The sequence below is a fragment of the Artemia sp. Qi Xiang Cuo genome, chromosome 10 (assembly GCF_049724085.1).
Source record: "Artemia sp. Qi Xiang Cuo chromosome 10, ASM4972408v1, whole genome shotgun sequence".
In the NCBI taxonomy this organism is placed as follows: domain Eukaryota; kingdom Metazoa; phylum Arthropoda; class Branchiopoda; order Anostraca; family Artemiidae; genus Artemia; species Artemia sp. Qi Xiang Cuo.
Genome location: NC_142803.1, coordinates 62,218,306 through 62,235,509, shown reverse-complemented (window position 1 = coordinate 62,235,509; position 17,204 = coordinate 62,218,306). Strand labels below are relative to the sequence as shown.

The 17,204-nt window shown below is 34.4% G+C and overlaps 2 protein-coding genes across 3 annotated transcripts in view; one reads left to right on the top strand and one right to left on the bottom strand.

Moving 5' to 3' along the window:
* Positions 1 to 17,204, top strand: part of LOC148948006 (uncharacterized) — an 88,792-nt gene that overhangs the window by 61,662 nt on the left and 9,926 nt on the right. The gene's annotated exons all lie outside the window — the stretch shown is intronic.
* LOC148948007 (uncharacterized) lies at positions 1,041 to 15,235 on the bottom strand. Of its 2 annotated transcripts, XM_089095175.1 has the most exons (4): positions 15,108 to 15,219; positions 10,614 to 10,832; positions 6,692 to 6,917; positions 1,041 to 2,976 (listed from the first exon to the last, which is right to left on the bottom strand). In XM_089095175.1, exon 4 carries the CDS (start codon positions 1,739 to 1,741, stop codon positions 1,211 to 1,213), a length of 531 nt encoding a protein of 176 aa, XP_088951301.1. In that variant the 5' UTR covers positions 1,742 to 2,976; positions 6,692 to 6,917; positions 10,614 to 10,832; positions 15,108 to 15,219; the 3' UTR covers positions 1,041 to 1,210. The 2 variants fall into 2 exon arrangements, with proteins under 2 accessions (XP_088951301.1, XP_088951300.1); XM_089095174.1 differs by lacking the exon at positions 10,614 to 10,832 and having other exon boundaries at positions 15,108 to 15,235.

Here is a 17,204-nt window from a genome sequence, read left to right as displayed (position 1 = left end):
CCCGGTTCTACCATATGCTTTTTTGTGCCTTACTACACAGTATGCCACTTCTGGTGAAGAGCCGGTGCGAGCACTAGAAACCGGTGGAACAAACGTTTCATTGAAACACACTAGCCTGCTTTTGAAATGCGATTCTTTAACTGCTGGCTGTATGGGAGGAATTTGGACTCTTTACTTATAAACTGTAAACACTGCCTTCTCTTCACCGTGTGGGTGCTCAGCATCTTTGTCAAGTTCTCGCCTAGCTAGTTCTGCCTGGTTTTTATGCTCCTGTTGCTTCTCCCTTTCTTTGTCTGACACACCTTGCCTGGTTTCCTTTATTTTGAACAAGTCACAGATTTCACATACATGTGACCTTGGCATCTTGTTTGATATGTTCATTTCTTGCAAAGCTCAAAGGTAAGAACTCTGACTACAACGCTGCGCGGGAAACTTTTCTTGAAAGTCAGCAAACATAGCTTCGAACGTAATATCTCGTGGGATATATCTCACATACGGACTGTTTTACCTCCTGTAGTGGGGCTGACATGGCTTGAATGATTCTATATGCATACGTATAGCTTCGCGGTCCACATCCACCTTTCTAGCACCTTCTCTTTTTTTTGAAGGGGAAAATCCAACGCCCTAGGTCTTTAGCTTTCTCGATATTACCTCGATGATTTTCGGACTGATGTAACCCAAAGTTGAAAGAAACGTATTTTGGCACACTACCAACGTGAGTTTTCCCGCAGCAATTGTTTGGTTATACACTAAAGTTTAGTATCTACTTTTTGTAGTTTTCGAGTCTTACACTGTGTTTATTTTTTTGCGTGTCAAAAAAAAAAACGACTTGATGTTTGCAATTCTTTCTCCCTGGCTTAATTCTTGGAACTTGTCATAGATCTGTCTCTTCTGATCAATTGCAAGTTCTTTGCACTTTTTCTTACACTTTTCGGGGTTGCACCCATTCTCTATGAATGGATGTTTTTGCTTTTTCTTTTCAAAGAAAAAGCTCTCTTTTCTTTTTCTTTATCTTTTCTGCTTTCTCCTTTTTTCTCAGACTTGTCTTCTTTTTTGTCACAAAAGCAGGTTCTTCAACATCTAGCATTTCTTGTCGTTCAACACTAGTGATAGAGACTTCACTCACAGGTAATAATGAGATAAGCTCGCCTTGTACATTAGTACTTTGTCTTGCTGCTCTTCAAACACTAGCACCTGTAGAATCAGAATCTTATGATTCTCCATCTGGCTGATACTCACTTGCTGAGTTGGTCTCCAAGTCTTCGTCTGAATCAAGTAAATTTTGATTTAGGCTTTGTCTGGTATCTTCGTTACTAGCTGCGTGACGGTTAGATTGAGTGGACAAGTCTAAAACCATTTCACCGTCTCCGTCACTAAACTCACTCGTATCCGCATGCGTATCTTCTGTAGCGGTCTCATTGTTTTCCGCACGCATTTCTGTCCCCATGTCATAGTTTACTCCCATGTTCTCAGTCTCAACTTTTTCCAGCCAGTATTTGATAAACTGTACGCTCTCTAATTCAGGTGGAGCATCTGTTTGGTCCACTGAAACTTTTTGTGGTGATGGATGGCTTGAGAATATTCCACTGATGGATATTTCTTTTGGTATCACTGTTTCTTTGGGAACAATTCTGATAATACGTTGTTCTTGGGACACAACAACAGCAGCTGCTTCCCTGTTATCCGCATGCATATCTGCTGTCGCCATTTCATTGCTGTAAGCGTGCATCTTTGTTGCCATCTCATTGTTTGTGTCTGTTTGAGCTGTTTTGAGCTAATTTGAGCATTGTATTGAGCTGTTTCTCTGAAAAAAAAAGACATGGTTATCAGCAGAAAATACAAAGAACAAACAGCGTAAAGCAGAGGGGTCCCGAAGCTTTTTGGACCATGGGTCGGATTTCGGAAGGGAAGGGATTGCATACCGGATTAACCCCTAGTCGAGCAACCATCAGCCAGATCTCAGCACAGCCATGGAACCGTGAGAGCTTTTGAAGGTACAAATTGCAAAAACTGTGGATTTGAACGGCTTTCCCGACTGAATGCTAGTTTTGTCTGGTTTCTAATGATTCAATTATTTGACCTGGACGGATACAATGTCAGATTTTATTTTGAGAGCGCAGAGTTCTGACAGGAGACAGATCCCCAAATATATATTTACTGCCTGAGTACTGCAGACATGCATTGATTGCTTCTAGTGTGGACAGGGGTTGGCAATGTAAAAAAAAATGTAACGTAACGTTTACATGTAAAATAAAAATTTTTACATCAGTGAAAAAAACATTTTTTACATTAAATTTTTACATGTAAAGTATATACCTCAGTCATAAATGTTTTCGAGGCCAAAACTGGATAAAACGCTTTTGTTATTTGTTATATTTTAACACGTAAAAGAAAAAAAGATCCATTTAAAGTGCCAACCCTGACTGTGGACATGCACAGGACATGCATCCCTGGAGTACCCCAAAATAGTGAGTACTCTACCTCATAAACAGCTGGTGGCCCTGATTGGGAAAGATCCTGTTTTCGTCAGATTTTAACAGAGTTCAGGTTCTTCTTAAATAGCCTCAAATGTATGGTAGCTTACACTGCTGAAGAAATAAAAAGAAACAAAACATTTGCCAAACAAGCAATAATGTGGTCTGACAACAGCAAACCATCTGCAAAACGAACCCCCAGAACAGCTATGACGAAAAACCTGCATCAGAATTGCAAACTAGAAACTTAAACTGACTTATCCTACTAGCTGATTCCCTTGCTGGGGTCTAATCTCTGCAAATTTCAAAAGAATTTCTTTTACAGGTACACAGTCCTAACAAGGTAATTACCCTTACCTTTCTCTCGCCATCTTAAGGGCCTCTTTCAACAAGAAATTGCCCCGGCTCATGATTCTGCTCTTCAGTTTTACGGAATCTTTTCTTCTACATAGCCATGAATCTAATGAAAGGTTGGCCTTATTTGGCGATATCTGCTCTTGCGCTGGAAGTAAAAGCAAAGATCTAAAAGGTGATATCTGCATGTGTAGATATCGCATTTTGAGTCGCAAGAGAATACAACTTTTCCAGATAACGTCAAATAAAACTACCATATATCTTGGCTATTTTTGTAAATATCACGTTTTTGACTCGAACAGCCGATAGAGCGGAGTGTCTTTACTTGACATACGTAGAAATCTCAATTTCGCTCGTCATGTCAGATATCGTCTTTTGATTGACGGCAGCCGAGTTGTCATCCTCAAAGACCTAATTTCCAGAACTTGAAATTATGTTTGATAAAATGGCTGTCTCAAAATTTTGATTGAATGTGTTTGGGGAAAAGGTGGGCGTGAGAGGGGGGTTAGTTGCCCTCAAATCACTTTCGACTATTAAAAAGAACACTAGTCCTTTGAATTTCCAATCGAATGAGCCTTTTTTGAAGTTTCTACGACACCGCCTTCTATAAAAAATCTTATATGCCCCCAGGGTATAGCTTAAAACCCTTGCCTTGAGGCTTCTGGGGGAGTTTCCTCCTCAAAAAATATGTTTTCTATCTGAAAATCAACTACGCTGAACAGTTATTTTTCGGGGGGGGGGGGGTTACTGTCTCTTTGATGTGAGGATAAAAAAAATATCACTTATTTCACATTATCGTGGAAATACCGAGCTAAACCTAACAAAAGAAGGCACATAAGAAAAAGGACTTTAATTTATTCAAATTTCCGAACAATTAAATAACTCAGTTCAAGTGCGCACAGTATATAATATAGGTAAAATAAATTATGTTCATAGTTGATTACATACAAATTAAAATTTTACAAACATAAAACAAAACATTTTCATAAAAAAAAAACTATCATAGATTTGCAAGGCAATGAATCAGCAGAATAATGTATATTATGAAAATCACAATTTTCTTATAAAAATGTTAACGTCAGAAACGACCCTTTAGCATGACAGCGATGATCATGCCTATGATTTACTGGTTTCAAACCCTTCCTCCCAAATTTTGCCCGACTCGTAAAAACATAACAAAAACTTTGAAAGTTTTTTTGGAACCCCCCCCCCTCAACCCCCGAACTAAAATACTGGATACACCCTTAGTGATGTTATAAGTTAATGTACCAGCTACCGAATAGCAACACCTAATTTGGGATTACATAAGCATAATTTTGTCGATATTTTACTACAATTCAAGAAGCATGAACCAGTGTACAGTGCAAACGCTGAAACTCTTAAAATTTTCCATGTAACAACGTCGCTGTTACAAGGAAATAAAAAAAAAATCGTGTTCAGGTCATAGGTGGCCCATTAATCATATGGACGGTAAGAAAGATAACATGTCAGTAACAGATACTCTGCCTTATAGCAAAAAATGTTGCACTTCCCTCATTTTGATTAGTGTACGAGCGTATTTTTTGTATTATAAGCACAGGAAAAATAAATTCTTAGCTTTTTTGGTTATTAACCCGCATATAGGGGTTAAAATAATAATTTTAGGATAAAAATCCTTGCATATAACTACCCATATTAACTACAAACGTACACGCTCTTGCCCTATGCGTAGAAAAAAAAAACTATTTATGGAACTTCAACTTCAGTTTTGTACTTAAGGAACGTATGCGTTGGAACGTGGTTGACTATGCAAACACCAATGGTGTTTTTTCCCTTGGGTGTTCAAACTTTTTGTCTATTTGCAAGGCCGTATTCAGGGGAGGGGTAAGTGAGTTTGAACACCCCCCCCCCCCAAATGTTTGTCCGAGTCGGTAAAACGTAATAGAGACGTATAATAAAAATCTTATGTGCTTTTTAGGTTTTATTTTTGTACCTCCCCCTTCCCCCGAATAAAAATCCTCGATACGGTCATGTCTATTTGTTTTGTTATTTTTTTTTCATTTTGATGATCCTTTTAGACTTTATGACTACTTAAATTTTGAGCTTTGGTCTTCGAGATTCTCATTTTTATTTATTATTTGTTTTTGTATTGCCTATTATCGCCTCCCACGTTTTTTGATGTTTAAATTTGATTTGTACGAGAATAAAAACTACCTATTGAATTTCATAATTTTCCTACGGTTTTTGAGCTTGACGAATGTTCGGGCTGAAAATTTTTTAATTGGGTTGGGGGCTGATTTGATGTTTTTGAATAACCTAAAAGGGATTAAACAACATAGGATGAGAAAATAGCCCTTCCCCACCGTGGAAAACAAGGCTATCCAAATTTGAGAATTTTATTTGAGTTTTGTTTTTTAACAAAACTCAACTTAATTTTTGCTTAATTCTAAGATTAATTTTTGTTAAGCTTAGACACAAATGTTAAGCTACAACACAAATAAAAACAAAACAAAATACAACGCACGTCCCGCTTGTAGGATGCTCCCCTCCTTAGGAGAATCCTTTGGCGGTGGCTTCAAGTACATTCCATTTTTTATATTATCCCTTTAAGCTTCCATAGAAAAAAAAATGTAATAAAAAAAGTGAAAATAAAATAAATACAATTTGAACCATTCTTCCCTTACAAAAACCTCAACAAACAATAAAACATATACTTAAACAACACAAAACCTATTTAGGAAGAAGGGTTCAAAAATTCTAACAAATTACCCATAAACTTCAAATTTCCAAATAAAATTCATACTTTACTTGATTTAAATATCTTCTTTGCTCCTAACCTCTTCAGTAAACCACTTTTCTATGCTTTAGTCTATCTGTGATTAATTTTATCTATGATTAAGATGCTTTATGCCAAATTTAAGATTTTATGTCCAAGATTTGGTGATATTTTGGAACATTAGGCTCAAGCTAAAAATATTTAATTGCGATTAGGGTACAATATTAGGTATCATTGCAGGTGTATCATATTTTTATAACCCCTCCGCCCCACTGTGTTAAAGTTTTCATCACCTGATATACTTATAATTTTGATAATACAAATATATGTAACGTAAATTACGTTTACAGAATCATATTCGTGAGTTGGAAGCCCTTTTGGAGAATGAGAGGGAGAAACGTTCAAGTGCTTTGGCAGCTGCTCAAGCTGAGATGCAGAGTCTCCAAGATGAGATGGCCCAGCAAACCAAGGAATGTCTAGAACTTATGGATATCAAATGCAATCTTGATATGGAAATTGCAACTTACAGAAAACTGCTTGAGTCTAAGGAGTCGAGGTACAATGATCCCGGTGATTGTGTTCAGACTATCTTATTCTATGCTGACACAGGCAACAGCATGGTTTTGTTAAGATTATCAAATTTTAGGGAGAAAAATGGGATTATCTTTTCTCAAACTTACGAGATTGTTTACCAAAAAAATAAATATGTGTTTATTTTTGCACTAAAATTTGGTACTTACTTTTGTAGTCGAAATAAGGTAAAAAACAAAATAGGAAAACTCCCAACATGCATATGGGAGTGCAAATTATCATACATTTCCCTTTTTCCTCCATTTTATCACACTTGTATTTTGGTTTGTTTTATGAGACTTTCTTGGATTGGTTCAAATACAAGCCCAGAAGAGCTCTGAAAGTTTCACTTAACTAGTGTACCTACTCTTTTTGCCATATTAAAAAAAGAGCTAAGAAACCTGTTAGATGGATAGATTAACTTTTATTTTCACCAAATTTTCACAAAAACGGAATAACAAGAAATAAACGGAATAAAAAGAAAAAACGAAAAAAACACGAATAAATTTAAAATTGTGGAGATATGTTTAAGTCTTACCCGAGACTCCATGCTTACTGCCGCTCTATTCTCCATCACCTCAGCTTCTTGCTTGTCTAGCCCCTTTTTGATATCCTCAAAGCGTCGATGCATATACAGCGTAAATTAAAATTAAAAAACGGTGCGTAAGAAGGTGCCAATGGAGGTGCCAAGAGGTGAATTTAGGGAGCATGGATAAGAAGTAGATGGATGTAGCGAACAGTCAGAATGTAGATGGGTGTAGTAACTAGAAAAAAGGTGGGGGTAGTGAACAGTTTGTATGTAGATGGATGTAGTCAGGATTTAGATGGGTGTAGTAACTGCAAAAAGTAATGAAGAAACTGGTCTGTTCTCGAGTTTTACACAGCGTAACCTTGAGTGAGTGGCGCATAACACACAAGAACCAAAATTCCTTCCCCCTACGGAAATTAAAAAAACAAAACTCAAATAAAATTCTCAAATTTGGAAAGCCTTGTTTTTCACGGTTGGGAAGGGGTATTTTTTCATCCTATGTTGTGTAATCCCTTCTAGATTACTCTTTTAAGTAGGCTACCTCATATCCAGAGGCATGAAGCCATAAGGAAAACCTTGATGAGTTGTATTGACAGGGGACTAATGATGAAGGATTTTTAAGGATTTTTTTTAATGATGAAACAAGATAATGAATTTTTGAAATTAAAAGGGTTGGGGTTAATGTTTGTTTTCTTTTTAATTTTTAAATTCAAACATCACAAAAAGATTTTCTTTTAAAATTTCCTCCCCCACTTGGCGCAAATATGAGTCAGTAATTACTCTAATTCAACAGCGAGCTTCAAATCTTAGGGAATATGTATAACGTTCGCCCTTTTTGATTACGTTATTGTAATCTTTTCGGATGACGTTTGTAGACTTTTGGATGAAAATCTGAGATGAAATATCCACGAATAGTTAAATTTTAAACCGGAGAGTTTAGAATATGGCAATATAAAAGATTAATGACATAACTTGATGAAAGTAGTTCATGCAGTAGCAGATGGTGTCATAGGGAAGAAAGTTAGAAACGCCACTATATTAGTGAAGACATTCGAATTTTTGTAAAATAAATGCTGGGTTTTTCAAAAAGTATTTGAGTGACAAGTCATATAAGCATAAAAGGAACGCAAAGAAAGCTGAAAAAGCATAAAAACATGAATTGAGAAAGTTTTTCAAGGTTCTCGAGTTCAAATCTTTGTCAAATAAAATCTGTTTTTCAAGAGCTACGTAGATTTTACGTTGTGTTCTCCAATCTTACGGAGCAAATTTGGTCATTAATATTAGCAGTGCCAAAAAAAAAAAAAAAAAAATATAAGGAACAAAACGTACAACAACAGAAAGTTCGTAGATCTAAAAATTGAAATTGCCAGCCATCAAATTGGAGTGCTGAACTCTGCAACCAATTCATTATCAGACCAAGTTTGTTTTTTAAAATGGAAAACATGGGAGGCCATAGGAGCTCATGAAATATACTACTACTAACAACTAAATGCAACACCAAGCCGCTTGAGGCCAACATAGCTACGCACGCTCCTCCTCCATCCTAAGTTATTTAAGGTTCCTTATTTACACCCTCCAGAAATTTCCCGTTTTTCTTTATGACATCCTCCTACCCCAGCCGCAGACAGTATGCTTTCTGTTTAACCCTAGACGGTTGGCGAATAAGGTCGTGATGAATCACCCCAGACCCCTCAATTCTCGTAAGAAGCGTCTGGGGAATGTCATGTGAAAGAGTGTAAGTATATACTAGATATTCGGATGGAATTAATTAGCAAATATTTGTATACAATCAAAAAAAAAAAAAAAATAACGGAGGGGTCATAACCATCTTGCAAAAACAGCCTAAAATGAGATAAATCCAAAAATGGTTAAACATAAACCTAATAATATTGTCCAAGTTCTATGATTGGCGATTTGCATTGCATTGATATATAAAAATTAGAAAAAAAAATTTTGTTATCATAGTCAGTATTAAATTTTTTTAAATTTATTATGCTAGCAACTATTAAAGTGGAAAAACACAAATCTGAAAAAAATAGGTCTGAAGGGGAAAAACAGTGCCCCCTCCCTTGCTCAATAAAAATCTAGCACCCATCCTATTGGGGGGAATTAGTGCAGCCTGGCAACAATGGAGCTAAGAGCATCATTCTTGTTTGAATAATTATATTTTCTTTTGATTAGTTTGTATGAAAAGTACGTCATTGAAACAGTCCATTATTAAGTTAGGCCAAAAGCCATATCTAAAATTCGTGAGGGTTATTTTTGGCCTGTATGTTTGACTGCTACTCGATAATGATGTGGAGCTTTTATTTATTTATTTATTAATAAATTTAATTATTTTATTTATTTCATTGATGATAATCATCTTTACTCTGTCAAACAGTTTCTGATAATGGTTTCTATAAACACAAACACAACCTGTGTGCATTGTAACAAAAATCCTAAAAACGGAATTTTGGTTATGATAAACATATAAAATGAATTTCCAGTGTATTTTGATGCCAAATATATAAATTTTTACAGTGCTTTACTGAAAAGGTTTATGAGTACAACGAGTGTAGTGAACTGGCAGTTGCAAGTGTTTTATATACCAATTACCTTTCGAACATTTGAATAAATTTTAAATATTTTAAATATTCGTTTCCATTTAAATATTGAGAAACATGTTTACCTAAAATATTATGCGTATCAAGAAGCTCATGCAGCATTGTATATATAAAAAAAAAAAAAAAAAAAAAAAGAATCCGTTCCAATTCCCCTTGTTTGAGTAGTCTCTCTTAAAAGTATTGGGGGCAAAAATTCAAAGTTTTGTCTAAATAGTGGGGTTTAAGAGGGAATGAGACAGCCCCTCCTGGAATAATTCATATTCAGTTAACAAATAGTTAAATCTTTCTGGAAAGTGTGGGATAACCACACAATGGTTCTCAGCTTCACAACTTTTCTCAACCCCAATTTATAATGATTTTAAGATATGGAAATACATTTCCTAAATTTAGAAAAAAAGGATTGATATGGCTTAAAATTCTGCTCAAATAACAGGAATTGCATTTTTCAGAGCTAAAGCAAGAGAATAAAAAAACTGATAACTGAAAATTAAGGTAAAATGTTTTGTCAAAATTTTAATGGGTTGCCTGTCATGTAGGCAAATTTCAGGACCATCAAGAAGGAGAAGGAGTTGAGGTAGGTACTTCAAAAAACCTTCCCGGGACATACTTTAGCCTGTAGACCCATCCCTAAAAGTTTCATTTTCCAAACCCAACCCCTTTCCAAGATTGTCAAAAGTAACTAAAGTAGCCTAGAATTTTACCAAAAATACAATTCCTGTTATTTGATTAGAATTTTAAACCATATCAATGTTGTTTTTTTTTTTTATTTATTTAGGAGATGTATTTTTGAATCTTTGAAACCTTATAAATTGGGATTGAGGAAAGTTGTGAAGCTGAATTTTTTTTTGTTGTAGGCCTACTTCATTTCAGCAGAAGATCTGTTTTGCAAGGTTTCACTTTTATAACACACAGATTTTCAAATGTCATCAAAGGTCATGGCCCTCTAGAGGGATAAGGAGTGGAGGTAGGTACTTCAAAATACCTTCCCAGGACATACTTTAGCCAGTACACCTTTGTCTGATTACAAAAATTAAATATATTTGGGTCCCCTTTAGGCTCAAGATGCAATTTGCAACAGAAGCAATAATTGAATTATGAAAGAGCATAAAAAAAGGCATCAAAAGATGTTTTCACTTTCATCCTAGCTAAATTATCTAGAAACTTACCCAAAATTGTTTCTAAACTATTATATTTTCATCATATTTTGTTTTATTTCATTAGCATAAACCAAACTTCACTTCTCAAGTGTATTTTATATAGGCTAATTGACAAGTATCCTTTAGACTATCATGTAGCCCTGTTTAACTTGAAATTAGGCTATTTACCTTGGGTCCAGACAAAACTTTTAGCTTTCCAATAGCTCTGATAAACTTTTGTAAAAACCCATTTTGAGACATTTTGAGAATTGTCTAGTGCACTTATGCAGATAGAGTATCGCCATTTTTCTATCTGATTGGAATTTGATGATACTCCCCATCAAGGATGAAATTGTCCTTAGATGCCAGGGTGGTCTGAGGTTCTAGCTTCTCCCTGGCTGCAAAAACCTTAGGAGAAAAATATTTTTTATGTTTTGTAGTATTGTTGTTGTTATATTGTTAATGTTGTTTTTATATTTTTATGCCCAGGAATTAAAGAACTTAGATAGTCTAAGAGTTCTGGCAAAGGATCTTTTCTTTTATAACTGTGCAGCCATTTAAAATGTGTTTTTTAGTTCTTAATGTGTATTAAGTTGAAACCAATAGGATGTACGTCAAAATGGATGGAGAATATATAATTTAGGCTATATAGTTGCACATTAGGAGAGTTGGGGTAAGATAAAGTGAAGCCTTCTTATGAATGATATGCATAAAAGTTTTATAGGATTTACTTATGTTATTCCTAAAAGCGTTTCACTTGTAGTGAAATTTGACCCACACTTTATTCACGTAACCTTATTTCTTACTTTTGGCTCCTTCAAATTATCTAGTTAGGCTTTATTTGGATTTTCCCAAATTACTGAGCGATCATAAATAATTTTTTTTATACCACACAGCAAATTCTGCAAACTGAACGATCTGACAGAAATAAATCATACAAGTATAAAAAGGATTTAAAGGCGAGGTGCTTTAAACATGGTCTAATTTAAGTGACACTATTTAGATACAAAATTATTAAAAATAATGAATATAGCGATAAAATAAATCGAATTTATTCAATTTACATGCAAATTCAGTTTTCGGTATCTACAACTGTAGCTAAGCAGTGCAAAAATCAACCGTTTCTTTACTAAGAAGTTTGAAAATACAAATCTCTTCCTAGGGGATGATGAATATTACATACATTGTCTATGACTGAATCAAGTGCCTGGGAACTGGATGAGGCCAAAATAAACAAATTTACTTTACAAAAGTTGGGGCCACATCTAAACAACCAGACAATAAAAAATATATGCAAGCATAAGCAGTTTTGCATGAGGGGGGAGTCCCCCCTCATACCATTTAAAATATATTTTTAGTCATTTATAGGTATTAAGTTGCAACAAAAGGGTGTAAAATAAAGTTAAGCATTCTTAAAAATGATATAAATAAGAACTTTATCAGATTCTTAGAATTAATTATATCATTCCTAAAAGTACTTCACTTTAATTTATCCCCCCTCCCTTAATATTCAAATAAAGCTGAATTTTATATTTCCAAATGCATTTTACCATAAGTTACTCTTTGCTTGAACTTTTTACCTGTGCACTGAAACAACATGATGTATGTGTAAATTGTGCTAAAGATATAACAGAAAAAAATCTCTTATTTCTAATATGTTATTTTAAAGCCAGATAATTATCAAGCCATGACTATTGCAAAAACTACTTTATTAATAAGAATCAAATTATGAATATTTTAAGAGACCCGTATGGTTTGTTTCTTGATTCATAAGCTTTAGGGTTTTCATTAATTTACTTTCTTTTCACAGAAAATCTTAAATCAAGTTTGCGTTTTCCTTTCTTGGGGGAGCTGTTTTTATGTCAAAACATGGCACCCCTCCAGATCACCTCCTCCAAATATCTATATCTTTTATTCGCCCAATTCTGGAATAAGCAGCTCCTGTATGGTATTTTGGACTGACTACTGAGCAAAGTGCCAAGATCAAAAGAGCTCTAATGATAGTATCAAAGCAGGCAGAAATGTCGTATGAAGAGCTGCTGAAAAAGTTTAAAATGCAAATTCTGAAAAAAAGAAGAGAAAAACTCTGCATGGATTTCGGAAGAAAATCTCTGAGCCACCCAATTCACAAAACCCCTTTCCCCCCTCGATCCACAAAAAAAAAACTCCCGCACAGGGTTGCAGTGCCTAGGTCTAGAGACAGCAATTGTATGTGTGATTCTCTTTGGCATTTACAGCTTAATGGTCAGATTAAGACAGCACCCTGATTTTATCAGATAACAAATAAAAGCCTAGGAAGGCTACCATGGGAAAAAAATATATATATTATTTAGGCTATATATAGGTCAGTGTCCTATTTATGGGTCCATCAAAGGGGGAGTGAGGGTTAAATGTTGGGCAACAATTACTATATAAAAAAAGAGAACAAAATCAGGAATTTAATGGTACTGTACTAGCCTATGTTCATTTTATGGTACTTGTCTAGCCTATTATATAAAACACACTTAAGAAGTGAAGTTTGGATAATGAAATAAAACAAAACATGATGAATATATAACAGTTTAGAACCAAAAGGTATTTTATATGAATTATAAGGGCATAGAAAAAATTCAAATGATATTTTCACTTTTATCCAAGCTAAATTATATGTCCCACAGCATATTTACCATGAACTTTACCCCAATCCCCCTAATGTGGAAATATGACAGATCTATACCTATTGAAATTTTGAAAAAACAACATTTTACCTTAATTTGCAGTTATCAATTTCTTTTACTCTGGCTTTAGGCCTAGTTTTGAAAATACCAATAAAATTCTACTTTAACTTCTTTTGACTATCTTGGCAAGGGGTTGGTTTAGGAAAATGGATGGGTCTACAGGCTAAAGTATCTCCCTGAAAGGTATTTTGAAGTACCTACCTCCACTTCTTCTTCCTCTAAAGGGGTTTGACCTTTGACAACTTTTAAAAATTGGTGAGTTATAGAAGTGAAACCTTGCAAAATAGATCTTCTGCTTAAATGAAGCACCACACAATGGTTCTCAGCTTCACAACTTTTCTCAACCCCAATTTATAATGATTGCAAGATATGGAAATACATTTCCTAAATTTAGAAAAAAAAGGATTGATATGGCTTAAAATTCTGCTCAAATAACAGGAATTGCATTTTTCAGAGCTAAAGCAAGAGAAAAAAACTGATAACTGAAAATTAAGGTAAAATGTTTTGTCAAAATTTTAATGGGTTGCCTGTCATGTAGGCAAATTTCAGGACCATCAAGAAGGAGAAGGAGTTGAGGTAGGTACTTCAAAAAACCTTCCCGGGACATACTTTAGCCTGTAGACCCATCCCTAAAAGTTTCATTTTCCAAACCCAACCCCTTTCCAAGATTGTCAAAAGTAACTAAAGTAGCCTAGAATTTCAGCAAAAATACAATTCCTGTTATTTGATTAGAATTTTAAACCATATCAATGTTGTTTTTTGGTAAAATTCTACTTTAGCTACTTTTGACTGTCTTGGAAAGGGGTTAGGTTAAGAAAATGAAACTTTCAGGGATGGGTCTACAGGCTAAAGTATGTCCCGGGAAGATATTTTGAAGTACCCACCTCCACTCTTCCTCCCTCTAGAGGGTCCTGACCTTTGATGACCTTTAAAAATATGTGAGTTATAGAAGTGAAACCTTGCAAAATAGATCTTCTGCTTAAATCAAGTACAACAAAATTTTTTTCAGCTTCACAACTTTGCTCAATCCCAATTTATAAGGTTTTAAAGATATGCAAATACATTTCCTAAATTTTTGAAATAAACTATTTATATGGCTTAAAATTCTGCTCAAATAACTGAAATTGCATTTTCAGAGCTAAAGTCAGGGAAAAAGAAACTGATAACTGAAAATTAATGTAAAATGTTGTTTTGTCAAAATTTCAATGGGTATAGACCTGTCATGTAGGCAAAATTTCACGACCCTCTAGAGGGAGAAGGAGTGGAGGTAGGTACTTCAAAATACCTTCCCGGGACATACTTTAGCCTGTAGACCCATCCCTGAAAGTTTCATTTTTCTAACCTTACCCCATTCCAAGATAGCCAAAAGTAGCTAAAGTAGAATTTTACCTGTTTTTTTTTATTTAGGAGATGTAGCCTATTTTTGAATCTTTGAAACCTTATAAATTGGGATTGAGGAAAGTTGTGAAGCTGAATTTTTTTTTGTTGTAGGCCTAGGCTACTTCATTTCAGCAGAAGATCTGTTTTGCAAGGTTTCACTTTTATAACACACAGATTTTCAAATGTCATCAAAGGTCATGGCCCTCTAGAGGGATAAGGAGTGGAGGTAGGTACTTCAAAATACCTTCCCAGGACATACTTTAGCCAGTACACCTTTGTCTGATTACAAAAATTAAATATATTTGGGTCCCCTTTAGGCTCAAGATGCAATTTGCAACAGAAGCAATAATTGAATTATGATAGACCATAAAAAAGGCATCGAAAGATGTTTTCACTTTCATCCTAGCTAAATTATCTAGAAACTTGCCCAAAATTGTTTCTAAACTATTATATTTTCATCATATTTTGTTTTATTTCATTAGCATTAACCAAACTTCACTTCTCAAGTGTATTTTATATAGGCTAATTGACAAGTATCCTTTAGAGTATCATATAGCCCTATTTAACTTGAAATTAGGCTATTTACCTTGGGTCCAACTTTTAGATTTCCAATAGCTCTGTTCTTTCTTCTTATATTTAACAGCAGGTCAGACCACCCTGGTCTAGCTCTGATAAACTTTTGTAAAAACCCATTTTGAGACATTTTGAGAATTGTCTAGTGCACTTATGCAGATAGAGTATCGACCTTTTTCTATCTGAGCGGAATTTGATTATACTCCCCATCAAGGATGAAATTGTTCTTAGATGACAGGGTGGTCTGAGGTTCTAGCTTCTCCCTGGCTGCAAAAACCTTAGGAGAAAAATATTTTTTATGTTTTGTGGTATTGTTGTTGTTATATTGTTAATGTTGTTTTTGTATTTTTATGCCCAGGAATTAAAGAACTTAGATAGTCTAAGAGTTCTGGCTTAGGATCTTTTCTTTTATAACTGTGTAGCCATTTAAAATGTGTTTTTTAGTTCTTAATGTGTATTAAGTTGAAACCAATAGGATGTACGTCAAAATGGATGGAGAATATATAATTTAGGCTATATAGTTGCACATTAGGAGAGTTGGGGTAAGATAAAGTGAAGCCTTCTTATGAATGATATGCATAAAAGTTTTATAGGATTTACTTATATTATTCCTAAAAGCGTTTCACTCGTAGTGAAATTTTTCCCGCACTCCATTCACGTAACCTTGTTTCTTACTTTTTGCTCCTTCAAATTATCTAGTTAGGCTTTATTTGGATTTTCCCAAATTACTGAGCGATCATAAATAATTTTTTTTATACCACACAGCAAATTCTGCAAACTGAACAATCTGACAGAAATAAATCATACGAGTATAAAAAGGATTTAAAGGCGAGGTGCTTTAAACATGGTCTAATTTAAGTGACACTATTTAGATACAAAATTATTAAAAATAATGAATATAGCGATAAAATAAATCGAATTTATTCAATTTACATGCGAATTCAGTTTTCGGTATCTACAACTGTAGCTAAGCAGTGCAAAAATCAACCGTTTCTTTACTAAGAAGTTTGAAAATACAAATCTCTTCCTAGGGGATGATGAATATTACATACATTGTCTATGACTGAATCAAGTGCCTGGGAACTGGATGAGGCCAAAATAAACAAATTTACTTTACAAAAGTTGGGGCCACATCTAAACAACCAGACAATATAAAACATATGCAAGCATAAGCAGTTTTGACGTGAGGGGGAATCCCCCCTCATACCATTTAAAATATATTTTTAGTCATTTATAGGCATTAAGTTGCAACAAAAGGGTGTAAAATAAAGTTAAGCGTTCTTAAAAATGATATAAATAAGAACTTTTATAAGATTCTTAGAATTAATTATATCATTCCTAAAAGTACTTCACTTTAATTTATCCCCCCCCCCCTCCTCCCTTAATGTTTGAATAAAGCTGAATTTTATATTTCTATATGCATTTTACCATAAGTTACTCATTGCTTGAACTTTTTACCCGTGCCCTGAAACAACATAATGTACATAAAGAAAGAAAAACGAGCAAAAATGGGGTTTTTATAGGCCAAATGAACATACTGAAAAAACGAAGGCCAATGTGGTTTAAGAAATTAACATAATGTACGTGTAAATTGAAGCAAAGATATAACGGAAAAAAAATCTCTTATTTCTAATATGTTATTTTAAAGCCAGATAATTATCAAGCCATGAGTATTGCGAAAACTACTTTATTAATAAGAATCGAATAATGAATATTTTAAGAGACCCGTATGGTTTGTTTCTTGATTCATAAGCTTTAGGGTTTTCTTTAATTTACTTTCTTTTCACAGAAAATCTTAAATCAAGTTTGCATTTTCCTTTCTCGGGGGAGCTGTTTTTATGTCAAAACATGGCACCCCTCCAGATCACCTCCTCCGAATATTTATATCTTTTATTCACCCAATTATGGAATATGCAGCTCCTGTATGGTATTTTGGACTGACTACTGAGCAAAGTGCCAAGATCGAAAGAGATCTAATGATAGTATCAAAGCAGGCAGAAATGTCGTATGAAGAGCTGCTGACAAAGTTTAAAATGCAAACTCTGAAAAAAAGAAGAGAAAAACTCTGCATGGATTTCGGAAGAAAATCTCTGAGCCACCCAATTCACAA